Source organism: Trachurus trachurus, assembly GCF_905171665.1.
Source record: "Trachurus trachurus genome assembly, chromosome: 17".
Lineage (NCBI taxonomy): Eukaryota > Metazoa > Chordata > Actinopteri > Carangiformes > Carangidae > Trachurus > Trachurus trachurus.
In genome coordinates, this window is record NC_139900.1 from 7,361,700 (window position 1) to 7,382,835 (window position 21,136).

A 21,136-nucleotide genomic window follows, 5' to 3' on the forward strand; every position below is an offset into this window, starting at 1 on the left:
TTTGAGCACACTTGAAGTTAAAACTCTTGGAACTTTCCGCGGAAATGTTGTAGAAGAGTGAGAAGCTGTCGTCAAGCAAGCAAGAGGACAGTTTGTGTGCATTAAAGTTAATTAAGAGTGCATCCGTAAATAATGGAAGTTGCGGCGGATGGCCAGAAGAGGACGCCAAAGCCCACGGCAAAGGCTGTACAAGAAAAATTGAACAGGCTTAAGAGTGAAAGAAAAGGCAAGTTGTCTCAGATTACTCGCAAAAGGAATGATATTGATGTCCTAAAGAAAGACAGAGCTAATGTGGAAATCATTAAAGAAGAAGCACTGTTTATTTTTGGCAAGTTCTATGGACAATTTAAAGAGATTAATACTGCGTTATTACCTCTTCTTGAGGATGAAGATTTGAAAGAGGACCAGATGAACTGGTTTATGCCCAAATGTGTGGAAATTGAGAACTTTGTTCAAGAAACAGAGGATTGGATCGATAGGATAGAGAATTATCCTGAAGAAGAAAAGAACAGTTATTTAAATGACAGCGACGATGATATACAGCCAAGTGACAGCATCTCTGAGGTTATCAGTCGTGCATCCAAAGGGAGAAAAAATGGCTCAGCCACAAGTCGCTCATCACAGGTTTCCACCACAAGTTCTGCTCGCCTAAAGCTGGAAGCAGAACGTGAAGAACTGCGAGCACGAGCTGCCTTCTTAAATAAAAAACAAGATATTGAGATGGAGGAGGTACGCTTAAAGGCGCGCAAGGAACAGTTGGATATAGACGCCAAGATCGCTGCATCAAATGCAAAGATAAAGGTTTATGCAGATTATGAAGATGGCCAAGACGGAATGAATGAATATTATGAATCAGAGCGCAGGCACAAAGCAGCACCAAAGGACGCTTGTCAAGTTAAAGATGAAGATGAGGAGACACGTACACGAGTGAGTTACACTGCTCCTATGGTTGCGCTCCAGTCATCTCAGCCTGCTAATGTTCATCATACGGCTTCAGCACATGCACCTATAGCCACACAGAGACCAGCCTGGACTGCTAATGTTCATGCCAGGGCTTCAACTCATGGAGCAGCCAGTTCAGCAGCACCTATAGGTCAATCGCAGCAAGCAGTCACATCTGATGGCATCTGTAAAATAATGCAGCGTCAAAATGAGATAACAGAGATGTTGGTGAAGCATCAGCGCATGTCACAACTTCCAAGGAGAGATGTTCCAATATTCTACGGAGACCCGCTCGGCTATCACTCATTCATAAGGGCGTTTGAACAAGTGATAGAGAGGAAGACTGCTAATCAACAGGACAGGTTGCTTTACCTGCAGCAGTTTACAAGTGGAGAACCTCGTGACCTTGTTCTTAGCTGTGAACATATGAGACCAGATGACGGTTACAACGAAGCAAGGAGGCTACTCCAACAGCACTACGGGGACGAGCTGAGAATAGCCACAGCTTTCATGAAGAAAGCTCTTCAATGGCCACAGATAAAAACAGAAGACAGGAAAGCTCTACATGCATACGCTTTGTTCCTAATAGGGTGTAGAAACACAATGAGTGACGTGGAGTTCATGGTTGAGATGGATAACCCCAGCAATATGAAGACTGTCATCTCAAAGCTACCCTTTAAGCTGAAAGAGCGGTGGAGGAACCAAGCATATGAGATCCAAACAAGATCAAGAAGAAGAGCCAGGTTCTCTGATGTAGTGGATTTTATCAACTGGCAGGCAGAGGTTATCAACGACCCGCTGTTTGGAGACATCTTGGACCTCAGCATAGAAGAAAAGGGGAAGCCCAAGATAAACATTAAGAAAAGTAACCCCAAGAGCAGCTTCGCTACGACTGTCTCTCCAGCTGGAGGACAGAGTGGTGCTCAACAGTCACAACGGAAGGAGCATGGTCCAGTCAAATCAGCCGATGCTTTTCAAGGTCCTTGCATGTACTGTAAAAAGAATCACGCATTGGAGGTCTGCGAGAAAATAAAAGAACAAACTCCTAAAGACAGAATCAGATTCCTAGCCACAAAGGGACTCTGCTTTGGCTGCCTCACACAAGGACATTTGAGTAAGAGTTGTCGTAAAAGGATGCAATGCAACGAATGTCCAGGAAAACACCCCAGCATTTTGCACGTCACTAAGGATGCTCCAGCCCTGCAAGAGAGGGATGAAAATAGGAACACAGAAGTTACTGGGGAGGTAACCAGTGCTTTTGTAGAAGCAGAGCATGAAAGCAGAGGACATACTGGGGCAGGTAATAAAGAAGCTATTCTCCCCATAGTACCAGTGAAGATAAAGTCCAAAAGAAGTGACAAGGTAATGCAGGTCTATGCATTTTTAGACCAAGGAAGCACGGCAACCTTCTGCACTGATGAAGTTATGCAGCAGCTTAACCTCCGAGGAAGAAAAGCAGAGCTTTTACTCACTACTATGGGAGCTGAGAAGAAAGTAAACACTCATGTCCTGTCAGAGATGGAAGTGTGTGGCTTGGAAGAGGAGAATTACATAGACCTTCCACAGGTATTCACTCAACCAAGTATACCAGTGAAAAAAGACAACATTCCTCTGCAGAGAGACGTGGATCAGTGGCCTTACCACTGCATGAAGTTCGCCTCTTGCACATTGAAGCAGAAGTTGGCCTGCTTATTGGCACTGATGTCTATAAAGCCATGGAGCCTCGGCAGATAATAAACAGTAGAGGTGACGGGCCCTATGCAGTAAGGACATCCCTTGGATGGGTTATCAACGGCCCACTCAGAGGCACTGCTGCGGCTAACCAAGACGTTGTGAGTCACTCAGTCAATCGCATTTCTGTGTCCAATGTGGAAAACCTACTGACTCAGCTGTACAATGCAGACTTCCCAGAGAGAGGATATGACGACAAGTCAGAGATGTCACAAGAAGATCATCAGTTCCTCGACTCAGTCAAAGGATCCACACAGCTAGTCGATGGTCACTATTGTATCGGATTACCACTGAAAGACAAAGAAATACAAATGCCGGACAACAGATCTCTAGCCGAGCAGCGCCTCACAAGCCTCAAGAGAAAGTTGCACAGGAATCCTGACTTCTACGAGGAGTACAACCGGTTTATGACAGAGTTGGTAAACAAGGGATACGCCACCAAAGTCCCAGAAGAGGAACTACACCGTGATGATGGGAGACTTTGGTTCATTCCTCATCACGGAGTTTACCATCCCAAAAAGAGGAAATTAAGAATTGTCTTCGATTGTACTGCATCATATCAGGGAGTATCACTGAACAACAAACTCCTTCAAGGCCCTGACCTCACGAACACTCTTGTAGGTGTTCTGACAAGGTTCAGGAAGGATACGGTGGGCATGATGGCAGACATTGACTCCATGTTTTACCAGGTGAAGGTACCTAAGGAGGATTCAGATCTGCTGCGTTTCTTATGGTGGCCGGACGGCGACCTGAGCTCAGAGGCAGCAGATTACAGAATGTGTGTGCACCTGTTCGGAGCAGCATCCTCCCCCAGTTGCGCCTCATATGCACTAAGGAGGACAGCTGAAGATGGAAAGAAATGGGCAGCGCCTGAAGCAGTTGAGACAATCTTAAACAATTTTTATGTGGACGATTGTCTGAGCTCAGTGTCATCAGATGAGCACGCTGTTGCGCTCGCTAAGAACTTGAGAACACTATGCCTCAGTGGAGGATTTCACTTGAGCAAGTGGACAAGCAACTCCAGAGCACTGCTAATGTCGATTCCAGAAGAAGACAGAGCTTCAGGAATTAAAGATCTCGATCTGGATAATGACCAGCTACCCACAGAGAGGGCGCTAGGCGTCCAATGGTGCACAAACTCTGACATGTTTAAGTTCAAGATCGAAGTACAGCAAAAACCATGTACTAGAAGAGGAATCTTGTCAGTCGTGGGCTCAGCTTTCGATCCTCTGGGATTCCTGGCACCTTTCGTCCTTCCCGCCAAGCTGCTTCTGAGGGAACTCTGCAAAGAGAAAAAAGCATGGGATGACGAAGTGTCAGAAGAACAAACAAAGAAATGGAAAAAGTGGCTGTCAGATTTACAAAAGTTGTCATCTTTTTGTGTTAGCAGGTGCATCAAACCTGCAGGATTCGGCGTCATCAAAACAGCACAACTGCACCACTTTTCTGACGCCAGCAACGACGGCTATGGTACAGTATCTTATCTCCTGCTGACTAACGAAAAGGACCAGAAGCTCACCTCATTCATGATCGGGAAGTCAAGAGTGGCACCGCTCAAACTGGTCACCATTCCCAGGATGGAGTTGACAGCGGCTGTTATAGCTGTGAAGATGGATAAGATGCTTCAGTGTGAGCTGCAGCTACAGCTGAATGAGTCAAGATTCTGGACAGATAGTGTGACAGTACTTAAGTATATTGAAAATGATGCTGCACGCTACAAAACATTCGTAGCTAACAGAGTCTCATTCATTAAAGAAGCTACAAAGCCATCTCAGTGGAAGTACGTGAGCACAGCAGACAACCCTGCAGATCAGGCTTCGAGAGGGTTAAGTGCTGAGAGTCTGCTGCAGAGCAAGAACTGGATACAGGGGCCAGAGTTCCTGCTAAGACCTGAGGAAGAATGGCCTCAACGCCCAGACCAGCCTATTCACTTAGAAGAAGAAGATGCAGAGGTCAAAAGGTCAGCTCAAGTGTCTCTGGTACAAACAGATGAAAAATTGGATACAATGGTTCAGTTTGTACATCACTTCTCAAGCTGGTATAAACTCAAGAAAGCGACAGCTTGGCTGATGCGCCTAAAGGAGATCCTGCTCAACATGAAGCAGAAAAGAAAAGAGCTCCAAGAAACAATACGGAAACATGAAAACGACACATCTAAAGCAGAGTCTTTGCTCCAGCAAGAGATGCTCAAATACAAGCAAAGTTTTGAAAAACAAGTGCTCACCACTGAAGATCTCGCCACGGCGGAGACGGAGTTAATTCGCCTATGTCAGAGAGGAAAATATGCAGAGGAGCTTAAAGCCCTGCTGGATGGAAAGGATCATGTCAGAAAAGATAGTCATATCTTTAAGTTGGATCCCTATTTGAAAGATGGAGTGCTAAGAGTAGGAGGACGGCTAGGCCGATCTGCGATGCCGTTGGATGCCAGACACCCGGCTATCCTGCACAAAGATGATTGGATCGCCAAACTCATCCTCCGTCACATACATGAAGTGACAGGACACTCAGGGAGAAACTACATTCTTGCCAGACTGAGACAGAAGTTCTGGATACCTAAGGCCTGCTCAGCTATACAAAAAATTATTTCAGAGTGTAACACATGCAGAAGACTACATGCTAGGGCAGGTGAACAAAAAATGGCAAATTTGCCAGAAGATCGGTTGTTGCCAGATAAGCCACCCTTCACAAACACCGGCGTGGATTTCTTCGGCCCCTTTGAGGTCAGTCGAGGTCGCAGCAAGGTGAAGAGATATGGTGTGCTTTTCACATGTTTAACCAGTAGAGCAGTTCACATAGAGGTAGCACACTCCCTTGACACCAGCTCATGTATTAATGCACTACGTCGCTTTCTAAGCAGAAGAGGACAAGTGTCTGTTCTCCGGTCCGACAACGGCACTAATTTTGTCGGTGCTGAGAGAGAGTTGAAGGAGTCTTTAAAAGACCTGGACCAGCCTAAGATCCGAGAATCGATGCTGAAAAGAGGAGTTAAATGGATATTTAACACGCCTGCCGCGTCCCACCACGGAGGTGTCTGGGAACGCCAAATAAGAACAGTCAGGAAAGTCCTAAGTTCCCTGTTGAAACAACAGACGTTGGATGATGAGGGTCTACAGACACTCTTGTGTGAAGTGGAGAGTATCATCAACGACAGACCCATAACAACAAGCTCGAACGACCCCAATGATCTGGAGGCTTTGACCCCAAATCATTTGCTGGTGATGAGAACACAGCCAAATATTCCTCCAGGTGTCTTCTCCAAGGATGACCTCTATGCGCGTCGCCGCTGGAGGCAACTTCAATATATGGCAGATTTATTCTGGCGCAGGTGGACACAAGAGTACCTACCTCTTTTACAAGAAAGACAAAAATGGAGCACAACAAGGAGGAATTTCAGTCTGGGAGACGTCGTCCTCATTGTGGACTCCTCCGCGCCACGGAATTCCTGGCTGATAGGAAAAATTGTCAAGATCATGCCGGACTCAAAGGGGACGGTCCGCAGTGTCTGTGTTCAGACGAAGACAAGCACGTTAGAGAGACCCATCACCAAGATATGTCTCTTGGAGGAGGCATCGTGAAGATTAAAGAGACTGAATAAGACAAGGACATTTATTTGTTTTGAATAAAGACATTTATTGACCTTGAATCATATGTAAAAAAAAAAAAACGTGGACAGGATTTACTGTTAGACAATGGCTCTATGTGTTTGTGTTTGGTAATTGATATGTTGTTAACCTAACAATTAGGGGCAGGTTATGTTAGAGCCATTTTGTATATTACACATAAGGTGATACATAATTTAGATTTGTTGGATTTATCCTTTATATACGGTATTTGAGGTTATAAGAATGCCTATTAGTTAATAACAGCTGCTCTCTTCTTATTGGCTGAGACGTGCGTAACGTGATGTATGCGTAATTTGGTTCAGTTATGATTATGGAGGCGAGGAGAGCACACTAGTTTTTGACCGTGCTGTTGTGCTAATTGTGCTAATGATTATTGCCTGATTTTGGATTGCTACACAGTTTTTATTTTTTGTTGTATTTTGAAGAAAGGTTTCAATAAACCCTCGTGAGAAAGAAGAACTGTGGAGTTTTTGTGGCAGAAGACACGCGTCAACTACATGCTTGCGCTCCATAATTTTAGTGTGTGTTTAAAAAGTAAAAAGAGACGGAGCCACACTTACAGAAAGGTTAGCTATTGTTGATGAAAACAGACTTGTGGCCAGTGTTGTGAATGAATTAGCTCATTTTGAGACGTGTGTGAAATGTTGTGTTGGTGAGGCACTGTTTTAGGGATGAGATAGTGTTTAGCTGAGATGCATGATGCACAATGCACACAGTGGGCCCTAGTTTGGTGGCGCAGCGCAGGTGGCGCAAGGTAACGCAGCCGGTCTAATGCAAGTTTCGACCAGCGCAGCCTAGCGCAAAGTCAGATTGGTAGATCGCACTGCGCTGAGATAGGCGTGGCCACGCAGCAGGGGGAGGCGTCACAGATTCAGCTTGGTGCAGTGGAAGTTTCGTGCGAAAATGTCCCGCAGAGGTTGCGCTGAAAGCTCGCCACCTCAAACCAGGTCTACTCTCAGCGCAGGGCGGAGCGCAGCAGGTGCAGTGGAAGTTTGACTGACTGACCTGCAGTGCACACACGTCACCAAGACCTCACAGGCAGATCTCCACAGTTCCAGGCACATTTCAATGCAATAAATATCCACAATAACCACTATTTAATGCAACTAATGGAATCAACACGTGAATTTATATCTATATAGATTGTCCCGTCACATCTGACGTCAGATCAAAGCAGAGATCAAAGGCTGTCGGCACGCGTAATGGAAACTCCACCTGAATTAACACAGCAGGGACGAACTGGCACTGAAAAGCAGCTGCGGATGTCCCAAAAACAGGACTGAGGGTGGATGACTGCATGTCGCTGCCGTGTTGAGATACGCACTGCGCCCTTGTGATGATCCCCTTTATTTATTTATTTACTTATTAATTTATTAGAGGGCGACTGCGTCGTCACGCGGCCGTAATGAAAAACAAAACACAAATCATCATCTCTCTTAGCCCACCACAACATCCTCGGTATCAGATAGTCAGTATAGCCTACTACAGTATACTCAGCATCTCTATCACAGAAAAAAAAGAGAGGAGGACAGAGAGAGAGAGCGTCCTTTACGCTGATTTCATCCCGCATGGTGTTTGTTTATGTTGTGATTAGTGTACACCTCTCATCTTGCTTACACAGGGTTTGAATAAATGTGAGTTTCTTTATTAGTTTATTACCGTAAAACTTCAAATAATGGCCGAGTCCCAAATTGCCGCCGGTCCTTATTAACCGTTGGGTGTAGCAAAATATTTTTTATATTAAACGCCCATCCCAAATAAACGCCGGGTCAAACATTGTTTTTCTGGTTGCCAAAAAATATTCTATGCAAATATAGCGGGTGTCTCTAGACATTAAAGTCGGCCGAGGACCGACGAGACGTCAGCTGGTTGATCCTGCCCGGTCTGTCCACTCCTCTCATCCGCACTTCAGCACCTGTCCTGGGCTGCACAGTGTCGGCTCGGCTGGGCTCGGCTCGCTCCTCGTTTTAAATGACTCCTTTTAAAATTAGCGTAAACAGCCTACTGTTCTCTGATTACTCATGCGCGCATTTAGTTAGGCTATACATTGCATTATTATTAGTTATAGACCTACTTCATTCAATCAAAAAAAAAAAGTATGGTGGTGCGAGCCAACAGGTGCTGAAGTGTGGGAGAGGGGTGGAGAGACTGGGCGTCCGCAGGGTTTTTGCAACTTGCGGCGGATCAAGAAGGGCGCAGGACCGACATGACGGTCAGTCTCCTGGTAGGCCTACCTGTGCGGGCCAGGACGGCGGAGGTCAGCGAGAGAGAGAACGAGTCCGCCCCGGCCGTATTTACAATAATGCCTTGAGAAACGCACGTATCGTTCCACCGCCGCCTGCCGCCACAGAGTGAAGCCTCTTTCCCCAGAAGGAGGTCCAGGTTGAACACTATTAATAAACGCAGGTCCCTAATAAACGCCTGTTGATTTGAGCGATTTAAGCAAATAAACGCCCGGGCCCTTATTTGGTGTTTTACGGTAGTTGTTGTTTCTTACATTGGGCAGGGGTTCTCAGTGTATCAGATCAAACCTGATTAAGGATATTAGTAAACTCATTATTCGGCCACTCTGAGCTCGGACCTCCGGACCAAAACAGCTGTTTCCTCCTGGGAGAGGTTCGGCCTCTGGCGTCGCTGTCTCCTCCGTCCATGTCAAAGTATAAAATGACAAACTTGCAGTGCGCATCGCCCGCGGCGCAGTTAAAGGTGAGGAGAGGAGCTCATTTGATTGGTGAAGATCCGAGTCGGCTGTGTTAATCCCACTTCTCCTCCTCCTGTCTCCCTCCCGCCCTCTCTCCTCCCCCTTTGCCGTTTGCGGCGGTAGGAGGGACGAGGGGAGGGTTTGCGCTGGTCTAAGTCGGACTGCGCTGCCCAGCAAACTTGCGAAATGGACCTGGACACGCCTAGTTGGCGTGGCGAAGCTGCGCTGAGCTTAGACTTCGCCCGGTCTAGGAAACTAGGGCCCATGATGTTAGAATAAATATTGTCAATTAGAGTTGCACTGGACCTAGTAATTCTACTTGGTTTAGTGATCCTTGGGAATAGACCAACACTATACATGGTGTTAATGAAGTCAGTTGTTCCCGTATGACCCTGTGGGTTTAATAAATCAATGTTGAAATCCCCACATACAAATACAGTCTTCTTATTAATTATTTTTTCGCACCCACCCCTTTTTCTTCTCCTATTAACATAAAAACATGCGATACCCCTGCAATTCATAATCTTTTACTATTTTGTCACTTAACCAAGTTTCTGAAACAGCTACAGCACTAAATTTAGTATTTAAACTCCCCAAAAAATCACATACCTTTGAACATTTTTTAATTAGGCTTGGGCTGTTTATATGTATAATTGAGAACACACATTGAATTGCTGTTCAGTATAATACCTACATTCGTTTTGCATGGTATGAAAATGTTTTGTTTCTGGGTCAAAGTCACAGTCCATGTCATGTGTTCTTTTCCCGTAGTAATCAAATGTTTCATAATTATAATCTAAATATGTATTTAGAAGGGTGGTCCCGTCGTTTCCTTCTGTCGTTACATCTTGATCGTCACTCTCATAGTCCATCATTGATGGAAAAAATAAGAATAAATCATAAATAAAAAATCCAAAGTACTGAAAGAAGAATTCACTCGTATCCAAAGTTCCACTCGTTTGTACCTCCATAATGTCCCTACAGTCCAGCATCACAAAAAAAAGAAGGAAAGAAAAAGGAAAAAGAGGGAGAGAGAGGGCGAAAGGCAGCCCAGGGGGGGTCATCCCTATGTTCCCACAGCCCTATGTTCCCTCAGCCCTATGTTCCCTCATTTCTAACTTTTGTCGTCACTTAAAATTAGGCCCTATGTTCCCTCAGCCCTATGTTCCCTCATTTCTAACTTTTGTTGTCACTGAAAATTAGGCCCTATTCCCACAGCCCTTTGGTCCCACCATTGGTTGGGTTCAGGCAATGAAGAAAGGAGTTGGTTAAGTTTAGTAAAAAGACCAGGTAGAGGCTAGACAGGCCAGATAGACCGAGTCCAGATAGGTAGAGAGAGTCCAGAGGGAACATAGGCACGCTCCCGCCCAGGGCACACTCCCTTGTTGTTACTCACGACAGGCCTGCATCTCCAAGTCGCTCCAAGTCCCCAGCTCACCTTCACTGTACTTGTTTCAATTAGTCCATTCAGTTTCATTGGAATTTTTCCAGGTCTTCAATCTCCCGAATAACAATGGATTTCTCCTCCTCGGTGGATGATCCTTTCGTACGTATCCATATCTTACAGTCTCTGGTCCACGTTGATTTAATTTTTTTCTGTTTTTTCAATAAACGCGCACATCTGGCCATGTCCGCGTTCTGCATAGATATCTTCATTTGTTCTTCAATATTATGTTTATATTATAATTCACAAATTCTATGTCTTTATATTCAGTTGGATTATTCTGGGTTTTCTGTCTGAACATAAGAGTTGGATTATTATTTTTTGTATGGTCTCCATTTTTGAACTCTAAGGGTTATGCTAGATTGTTAAATTTTCATTTTATTTTGCTGATGGTCAAATAGTCTGTCTATTGGCTCTGATTATTTCAGAAGTAGAAGTTCTTCAGGATTCTGATGGTGCTTCTTGACTGCTCCTGCCGGGTCCTCCTGCTGACCTGGAGGAGCACAACACAGACCTAAGGAGTCACAGCTGAACTTGATTTGACTATAATTTTTTTTTATTTTATTTCATTTTAATTCATTATTTTTTTTATCTCATTTTTTTCCCACAAATCAAACATTTTATTTTTCAAGTTTACAGGAGAGTGCTTGGTGACACAAAAGCGACTTGGTCTTTCGACCTGCGGCATGTTGGGGGAGTTGCGTCTTCCAGGATGTCACAGGGAAACTCCTCTGGTCCTCTGGTCCTGCTCTGTACACACCGTACCATGAAGTTGACTGTGGAAGCGATGATCCCGATGGCGGCCAGGCTTCCTAACACAGCTCCAACAATCGTTCCCACCGCTGGAGGATGTGGCATGTAGAGTTCCAGGAAGCATACCTCCGTACCAACCCGATTAACGGCAGTGCATTGGTAAGTTCCGGAATCGCTCTCACTGGCATCTTTGATGGTAAGTGTGCCCGCCGTCTCGTCCATCACCGCAGAGTCGGACAGCAGCTTCCAGGGTGGTCTTCTTGACCAGTGGTACCGGATAGGTGGCGCACCTTCCCCAGATCCACAATGTAGCACTTTGGTTCTCCCGACCTCTCCGGCCCCCTCAGTGGAATGGCACTCGGGCTTGGACGGCTTTCGGAGAACTCGGAGGAGCGCCTTTATGCTCCGGATACCTGGAAATTTCTTGACTTGGCAGTAGTAGATCCCGGTGTCTAAGGGAGTCAGCAGCGCTATATTGATGGAGGCATCTCCTCTCCCGGGGTCGCCTTCCTGGAAGTAGGCTCTTCCCTTCAGGTCTTTGTGGTAGTCGCCGTAGATGTGCCCGGCGGTGTACATCAGCACTTGATCTTTTTCCATTGGGCTGCGTACCGACTTGACCGTCCATTCAATTTCCAAAGGTCCCGTGTCGCCTGGGTCGGTGGTGAACTTGCACTCCAGCTTGACGCTCTCTCCCACAGCCTTTTCCACAATCGCGTTGTTGGTGGTGTTGATTTCCAGTCCTTTCGCCCCTAGCGCCATCATGGCAACAAGTCCCAAGGTGAGCCGATCCATGGTAGCGTCCGTTTTCGATTTGACTATAATTAGGCTACTTGGATGTGTCTCTTGTCTTCAGACACCCTGAGGAAGACGCAAGCCGACACGCGTTGGTGTTTTTTAAACTGTACCCCCTAAAATAAAGGGTTTTTAACTTTTTCAAACCAACCTGAGTGCCTGCACTTTTTTCTGTTTTTGACCTGTTACCCTTTGCAAGAGCACCGGTGGTTTGAGGGACACCAGCAGCGCTCCTGTGATCCTGTTGGTTTTTTCACACTGTTAACATTTGAAAGGGATCTAACTGTAACCTTGGACTATGATGAAATCAACATATTCAAAAGCAAACCCCATAGACTGCTCCTATAGGGAGGAACAGAGACAGGTGTGACAGTGACAGTAATGACACAAGGACTTGGTGGTTGTTTTTTTCTTCCATTAATTGTTATAGTATAGTTGCACTGTGAAATTATTAATCACTTTTGAGAGTTCATTGCTACAAAAAGATGAATGAGTGAATGAAACTAAGCAGATAACTGTAGTTACTGCATTCTGTATCTGTTTCCCTGTACAAAATCACGCTCAAAACTGAGCCAAACCGCAGTAACTGCGCAGTTACTGCACTCTACACAGTTACGGTAGCTAGCTAACATTAGCTTCGGCAGGTTAGCACAAGCACATAACACTTTAGCTAAACACTGGACATCAATGTTAGCTCACTAAAGGTTGTACTGTCATATTATTAATCAAGTCAAGCCAAAGTTACCGGTAGTAATTAAGTAATGTGAAAGCTGGAAGGAAACAACACATTGTAGTTACTGCACTTTGCCTCAGCATTACCTGTATATCTGTTTAAGGAAATCTGGCACCAGAGCGCAGTATCTGCTTTTTAGGGGACAAATGTAAAATATGTGGTCATATATTTAATTGCATGAAGATTACTTAATGAAAACCTGTCAAATCTGTGTATTTTCACTAATCTACCTACAACACATTTGGAAGGCAAATCAAAAAACTTTAAAGCCATTTTTCTCAGTTTCACTGTTTGCGTAGTTACTGCGGTCTGACTTAGTAGGGCAGCTCTCCTCTCCTCAGTATATTTTTAAACTGTCATTTTCTGTTGTACTTTGTAGTTTGGCCTTGGTGTCTCGCACTCTCTCTGTGTTTCCGCAGATCCACCGGAGCTCCATCTCTCTGCACCAGCCGCCGCCTGCATCGCCCCCCCTCCCACCCTTTCCCCTGCTGTTAGACCGGCCTGCCCTCCCTTCCCATGGACCAGTCTGCCACCCAGTCCTCCCATCGAGCTGGCCAGCTCTCCCTCGCCCCCCCTCCCACCCCCCTCACCAGAGGCTGCCTTCATCAACTCTGCTAACATTTCCATATTTCGCACATTCTGTGACATAAACTGTTTTCTTGTCTGTAACAACATCTATTGCACGTCTGTCCGTCCTGGGTGGCTATACAAATAAAATTGCCTTGCCTTGCCTTGCCTCGCCTCGCCTCAACAGTCCATCCTTCTCTATGGCCTTATTTAGAGGATTTGCTGAGCACAGAGAGGAGATTATTTCATCTAAGACAGCTCTGTCAACTTCAAGCTTGTGCTTTTGAAAATTGTCCACTATAACACCTTCAGCATAAGATTTTGATAGACAGCCAGTTAAGTGGTGAAGTTCTTCCAAAAAGTCACTGATTGCTCTGCTTGGTACATGGGAAAAATGTTCAAATTTTAACAAAGCTGCTGCTAAACTGTGTTGGATTACATCTGGGAGGTCATTTAGAGCACCAGTACTGCTACTGTTGAGCATCCTCACTAATGTCATCACCAGGCGTATCTGAAGCAGATTCTGGGGAAGCAGGGGTGGCTGATACTACAATTCCTGGTTTAAAATCTTTTGGTGGAAGAAGACCTGTGTTTTCTGCTCTTGTGGGATTTAAAAGATCCTAAAATGTTTGTTTGAAATTTGCGATCCAAGAACATATACGTTACAACCAATTTTTTCTTCAAATGTGCATTAACGTGAATCCAGTAATTCCCCTCAGACACAAGATCTTTACAAGGACACAAATGGCAACTAAATGTACATTTATCTGACTGATCACAACTTGTTAATAACATGACATCTATTCAAATGAATTAACAGTACATTCCATGTTCTAAAAGTGCATGGGCAGCTTGCATGCACACATGGAATAAGATTGTTATCCCCAATATAATGTCTGTCTGACTCGATAGTGCTGCAGAATATGGGACCTACTTGGAAAAACTCAAGGGCAGGTCTTGCATCGCCACATTCACTCTGTGTCACTGGAACACTTTTAGCATCATTCACTGTGAAAGTGGAAACAAAGAAGGATTAAAGGTAGGGTTGGAGATCCTGGAAAAACGCTTCTAGCAGGCCACATTTGAAAAATACACAGACAAAAGTCCAAGCCGCTTTCCTCAGACTTCTCTCTGGGGCCATGCCTCCGGAGCACAGGAACAGACACTGCTTGTTCAGCGTTGGGTTTCTCATCAACTGATTGAAAAGGGTTTGATAAGTGATAGCTATGCTTAGAATTAATAATAGTGCTCGTGTGATGGGGTATTGAATTTTTTTCTAATTTTGCCCTATCTGTTCTGATATATGGAAAAAATACCTGAAATGCTCCAAAACATTAAATAGTCCACTGAAGCAGACCACACCAGCTAAACTAATTACATTAATCACCTGTCTGACTAATTTACAGGTAAAAGTTGAACCTATGACAAAAGTTGTTGCATTAGATTGCACATTTTGTATTAATGAAGTGGCCAGTGTGTGTATGCATGTGCTGAGCAATTCATTTAAATCTGTAATGCATTATAATTACGGCAACTATAAGAGCGAATACAACATCCCAAAAACTTGAGCCCACGATCCACCAGCTGACTCCAGGTGACGTGCCGACTTGAGTTGGTGTGTCACTGCAGCAAAACGGGGAAAAAATCTAGGCATTACAAAACTGTATTTCAATAAACATACATTAGATGTACACTCACCAGCAGCTTTATTTAGGTACACTGCATAAACTTGTTTAAAGTGGCAGTGGCAGTTCAGTTGCTAGATTGTAGTCTAAAGAAAGTCTGTAACGCAGAGAGATGTATTTATTATCATCACGCTCTCTGTATGACTTTACTGCATGTAGTGGGTGATTATCAAGTAGCTCTTTCACATCTATCACTGTCAAGTCTTTGGTGCGGATGACACTGTAAGCAAAAAGATGCTTATCAAACCCTAAGGTTTCCCACTTCTATACAACAAACTTGATTTGTGAACTCTCTGTTTGCTCCTAAACAAAAATGGTTTTTAGTAGCACAAAGGGCGCATGACGTCTGTCCGACTACCCATTTCTCCGACCATACATTTCTTTATTTTTGCGTCCATTAGTCCGACCTCCCACTTCTCCGACTTAAGTAGCCCTAACCCTTAACCTTACCCTAAACCTAACCTTAACACTGTAGAATGGGTAGTCGGAGAAATGAGCCGTCGGACTTTTGGGCAGTCGGACTGATGTATGCTCCCCGCCCAAACAGAGGTTCTCCATCTTCATCATAAGACATTAACACCGACATGCCTGATCTATACAAAGCACCCTTCACTAGAGAAATTCAAAGTCTTATTGGAGACAGAGAAGAAGCAGTGAGTGTAATTAAACAGGTGAATACAGTCACTCAGTTCACGCTAAAATTATGGTTTAATCTGGTACGAAAATATAAACTAGAGAAAGAGCTCAGACTGCTTCGGTGGATAGCTTATGACAAGGGTTTTATCCCTGGTTCTCTTGACCAAAGATTTAAACAATGGATTCCTAATGGATTAACAGCGATATGTACAGCAATCAAAAATGGGAATTTCATGAGCTTCCAGGAGATTAAACAAAAATATGATTTAAGTAACCAACCATTATTTTTCAAAAAATAAATAAAAAACAGTGTAAATCTGGACAAAAATTCAATAATCAAAACCATAACTGAAGCCTACAACGCAAAGAAATTCAGAATAATCTCTACAATATATGGGAATATAATGGAGGCAAGAGGGAATACGACGACATATGTTAAACTGAAGTGGCAGAGAGAGCTGGGTGTGAACATACCTGATGATGAATGGTCACATATTTGGAAAACACAGCAGTCAACAACATCATCACGTGTTTGGAGATTACATTGCTGGAAAAATTTAATTAGATTTTTTATGACACCAAAAGTTAGGAATAAACATACCACATACCGCCATGTTGGAGAAGCTGTGGAGATGTAAATGTGAACCATTCACATGTGTTCTGGCTCTGTCCTAAAATCACAAAATTCTGGGAAGATGTTCATTTGGTTATAGGCAGAATTTTGGGTTATGATGTATCCAAGTCTTGTACATTATTATATCTTGGTGTCATTACGGAAAATGTTGTGTTGAAAGGGGGTCATTCCTATGTTCCCACAGCCCTATGTTCCCTCATTTCTAACTTTTGTTGTCACTGAAAATTAGGCCCTATGTTCCCTCAGCCCTTTGGTCCCACCATTGGTTGGGTTTAGGCAATGAAGAAAGGAGTTGGTTAAGTTTAGTAAAAAGACCAGGTAGAGGCTAGACAGGCCAGATAGGTAGAGTCCAGATAGGTAGAGAGAGTCCAGAGGGAACATAGGGCTGAGGGAATATAGGGCTGTGGGAACATAGGCACGCTCCCGTTGAAAGATGATAGATACATATTGAAAATGATGTTGTAGTAGCCTGTAAAAAGGCAATCACAAGAAAATGGTACAAGACAGACCCACCATCACAGGAAGATTGGTTGAAAGTTATGGACGAAATACATATTATGGAACAACTGACTTATAAAATAAGGACTCAAGAGAATCAATACTGCCAGAAGTGGGAGAAATGGACTGAATACATAAAAACGACAGGACAAGGACCATCACATTGACATTGAAAAAGGATCAAACTGTAGAAGCATGGTGATCCAACATGTTCTTTTTCACATTTTTTTTTTATTTTTTATTTCCCCCTACCCCCTTCCCCCTTGTATAATGTTTATGCACTGCTAAAGAAAAACAATAAAAATAAAGTGTAAAAAAAAAAGTACCCTTCACTGTGACCCTGGCCGGCACATACAGCTTAGTGAAAAGAGGGATCCCTGTCAGACCACTTTGGATGTCTTTATACCCTTCTAAATTGGCCAGAAAAGCATTGTACCCGGGACCGATTTCTGTATTGTGGCTTAGCATAGACCCACACATGAAAGCGTAACACTGCATAATCTGATGCCGATATGCCATTGTTTTGCAAATATTGCAGAAGTTGCAAGTGACATGACTGACACGTGTAAAGAAGCCATGTTTGCCTTCAAAATGCATTGACCATAACTGTATCAACGGTCCAAGTTTTTCAATAGCTTTTGGGTAGTGGAGCATGAAATGGAGTTTGGGACGCAAATGCAGGTGTGGATAGAGCTCCAAGAAAAGAGAGTGATGGTCTTCTACGATTTGACTCAGGTGTTGTGTTGCTGCAAGTGTAACAGAAGGTGAGAAGATGATGCACATGCACATAAGTAAGACTATGAGAAGCTCCCATTCCTTGTTGTCATTAGGGATCAGGTCACCTATCATTACAGGCAGTAACCATAGTAGGCACCACATCTGAGCAGCTGACTGATGCAGAGGGCTGTTGAGATTCTTCAGATCGCTCTTGCTTATTACAGAGGGCTTGTTTCCCATGTCTGAAAAGCCATAATCAAAGCTTGTGATCCGTAGTTTAGCTTATCTAGTGATATAAGCTTTTGTTCAATGAGTGAATTCAGCACAAGCTTGACCTCATATGCCCCTACCCCTTCCAGGATGTCATGCATGATGAATACTGCTTTATTGTCTGTCACATGATAGAAAGACAGGCTGTTAAGGACACTATCTCTTTTGAGGCCTGTCTTGGAGGGGTCATTTGTCTCCAAATCTGCCTTATCAGATTCATCCTCAGATTCCTCACCAGCTGCAAGACCTCCCACATGCAGTGATTTGATGATGGAGCACAGGCCATGCAGGAGGGGGATGACCTCAGAGAGAGGGAGGCGCTGTGTTTTGAGATCGCCCGTGTGACCTCCTCAAAAGGACTAAGAACAGTGAGCATGTCTGATGCTAACCTCCACTCATTTGGATAGATGATTGTTGGAGACCCATGTTAGACTCCTGAGTCATAATCTGCACAGCCCTGCGCTGCTCCACCAGCAGCTGGAGCATGTAGAACGTATAGTTCCACCTTGTTTTTATATCTGTTATGAGCGTGTGCTGGGGGAGGTTCAACTGTGTTTGCAGCTCATGTAGTCTGTTGCTGGCTTTGCTTGAGCGATGAACACGGCCAGATATGCTCCTGGCTTTGGAGAGAAGAGATGTCACAACCCTGGCCTTCTCCAGTGCTTTGATCACCACCAAGTGAAGCGTATGGGACACTCAACGGATGTGCCCATATTCAGTCAAAGCTTTTACCATGTTGGCTGCATTATCTGAAACAACAAACCGTATTGTGACAGACTGACCAACAGACTCTTCCCACTCTCTCATCTTTTCCTTAAGGCAGCACAGAATGTTGTTTGGTGTGTGCTCAATTTCCAGCACACCGACATTTAGCAGCCCTGCTTTCCTCTGTACTGAAGCTTCCCCTACACGTTCACACCAGTGCCCAGTAAGACAGAGATATGCATGTGCGTTGTGATTGCTGGTCCAGAGATCTGTAGTGAGGGGGGGTCCGCCCGCTATTCCGACATGTCTCTATCTAGACATGCCGCTATTCCGACAGGTCATCTTTTTATTTATTTATTTTTTTTTGCAGCTGCCATACCCAGGCGCGTCTCTCTCTCTTTTTTTCTTTTCAGCATGCCTATCACTGGTTTGATGAGGGAGTGATGTTCTTAATCTCAACAACTAAACTATCAAGTCACACACAAAACTGACACACATGATAAACAAACAGAATTATGGTCTATATGGAGGTTTTAATGGTCGAAATACAGACGTTATGACGTTGTGAAAAAAAAAAAAAAAAGGTGTTGACTCAAAGTTTATGTGTTTGCTTTCCTGTTTGTGTACAATTTAGTCCTCCCGTTTATCAGAATTACAGAAAGAAGTGGCAGGCTTTTGCTCGGCGGGGAGAGAGCGTGACAGCGACATGAGCAGAGCAGCAGAGACATTGGTTACATGCTGCTATTCCGACATGCCGCTATTTCAACATTGACTTCTAATTGTCGGAATAGCGGCATTAACATTATTTTTCAAGCGTCCCACTATTCCGACTTTTTTTTTTTCATTGTCTGAGTAGCGGCACTATTTTTCAAACATTCCGCTTTTCCGACATTGATTGATTATGTTATAGTCAAACGTGTTCTTCTGATTTTTTTTTTTTTCATCTGAGACACTGTTTCTCATACACAAATACATAGGCCTATTAGAGAGAAGAAAAAACAAACCTGCCAAGTTTAAAAACACACCGGCAGCAGCGCCCACTGATCTGCAGCTACTGAGACTGTTATTATTCTGTCACCTGAGATAACGAGGTGCACGTGAGTTTGGAGCTGACGAGAGAATAAAGAGTGAGACAACGCGGCCCTGAGGAGGAACTGTGAAGGACTCAGCTGTAATGGAAAATGACCTAAACCCAGTCCAGCAGAGCTGTAACTGTGTAGTGGAAAGGCGTTCAAAGTAATGGTAACTATCCTGGAAATCCTGCTTTATATTGTTTTAATATAGGTAAAAGAAGGAAAAAAAGTTTTTCTGGGTTAAAGGGGCAGATTACATAAAATTATTCTGATTTCTGCTCCCTTTTGTTGAGATTTGGGAGGTTTTTGTTTTTATTGTAGCTTATTAAAATGCAAGATCATTTTTCTGACTGATTTATTGCCCGATGCCATGTATCTCGCTTTCTTTCCCCCACCCTCCGCCCGTTGTCTTCGTTGTCACTTTGTTGCTGCTTCACAGAGCGCACATGGCTAATTAATATGCACGTGCTGACCATATATGGTTGTGTCTAGGCATTCCGGGGGCAGAGGTGTGTTCACGTGCGCAACTGTGCACCATTCTTGGATCCAGTTTGATTTATCAAAGAGAAATTGCGGAGAGTTGTGCACGCACAGTTTGATAGATCTGAAAAAGGTGTAAATATTGTGGGTGTCTTTTCGACGTAGGCCTAAGCAAAAATGTAGTAGCAGCAGTTTTACACTGCTTACTTATAGTTTTGATAAATGAGGCCCCAGGCCCTAAGCCCAGAGACACTCACAGCTGCAGCTCCGCGGCTCATCCGCGGCGCTGTCCGTGGTGCTGAAGGTGACAGGTTAACTTGACAAACAAACTGCAGCATAGTTCTGTTTGTTTATCATGTGTGTCAGTTTTGTTTGTGATTTGGTAGTTTAGTTGTTGAGATTAAGAACATCACTCCCTCATCAAACCAGTGATAGGCATGCTGAAAAGAAAAGAGAGAGAGAGACGCGCCTGGGTATCGCAGCTGTAAAAAAAAAAAAAAAAAAAAAGAGAATAAAAAAGACGACGTGTCGGAATAGCGGTATCAAAAAGTGTCGGACTACCGGCATGTCTAGATAGAGCAGGGGTCTCAAACTCCCAGCCCGGGGGCCACATCCGGCCCGCGGCCCCCCTACATCCGGCCCGCGTCTTGACGTAAAAAATAAGGCTGTCAAAGTTAGCGCAAAATGCTTTTATTGGCACTATTTTTTTTTTTACGCGCAATTAATGCGCTAACCTCGGGTCGCTCCGTAGTTTGGGGAAACAGAGAAGCTGCTTCTCTCCAGACGTGGCCACACAGGTCGGCAGCAGGGGCTGTCTCTCCAGGTCGGTGTACGTGTCTGTGTCTGTGTGTGTGTGAGTTACTACGGTTACCGTGGCGCTCCCGTCCCCCGGATATTTCTGCAGCTGGATTTACATGATCCGGTCTGAGAGACATAAACTCATGGACTGAGGAGTCGTCCTGCTGCGCTCTGCACGTCACACTGACGACCGTGCATTTGTAGCTACTGTGAGGAGTTGCTCTCTCTGCCCCGTGGTCCCGGTGTCAAACGGTGATAATCCACTGCAACATGTTGCTGTTGCTGTTGCTGTTGTTGTGGTTGTGGTTGTGCGCGACGTAGAGCTGCCGCTTCGACTAGCGAGTTTTTCCCCCC

General features: G+C 44.4%; 1 protein-coding gene across 1 annotated transcript; it reads right to left on the reverse strand.

Annotated features, from left to right (window-relative positions):
* Positions 1–10,865: 10,865 nt before the first annotated feature.
* Positions 10,866–11,986, reverse strand: LOC311000106 (coxsackievirus and adenovirus receptor homolog; the record flags this gene model as incomplete). Its single annotated transcript, XM_083990740.1, has 2 exons — positions 10,866–10,934; positions 11,207–11,986. The coding sequence occupies 2 exons, from the start codon at positions 11,984–11,986 to the stop codon at positions 10,866–10,868; spliced, it is 849 nt and encodes a 282-aa protein (XP_083846866.1).
* Positions 11,987–21,136: the final 9,150 nt, after the last annotated feature.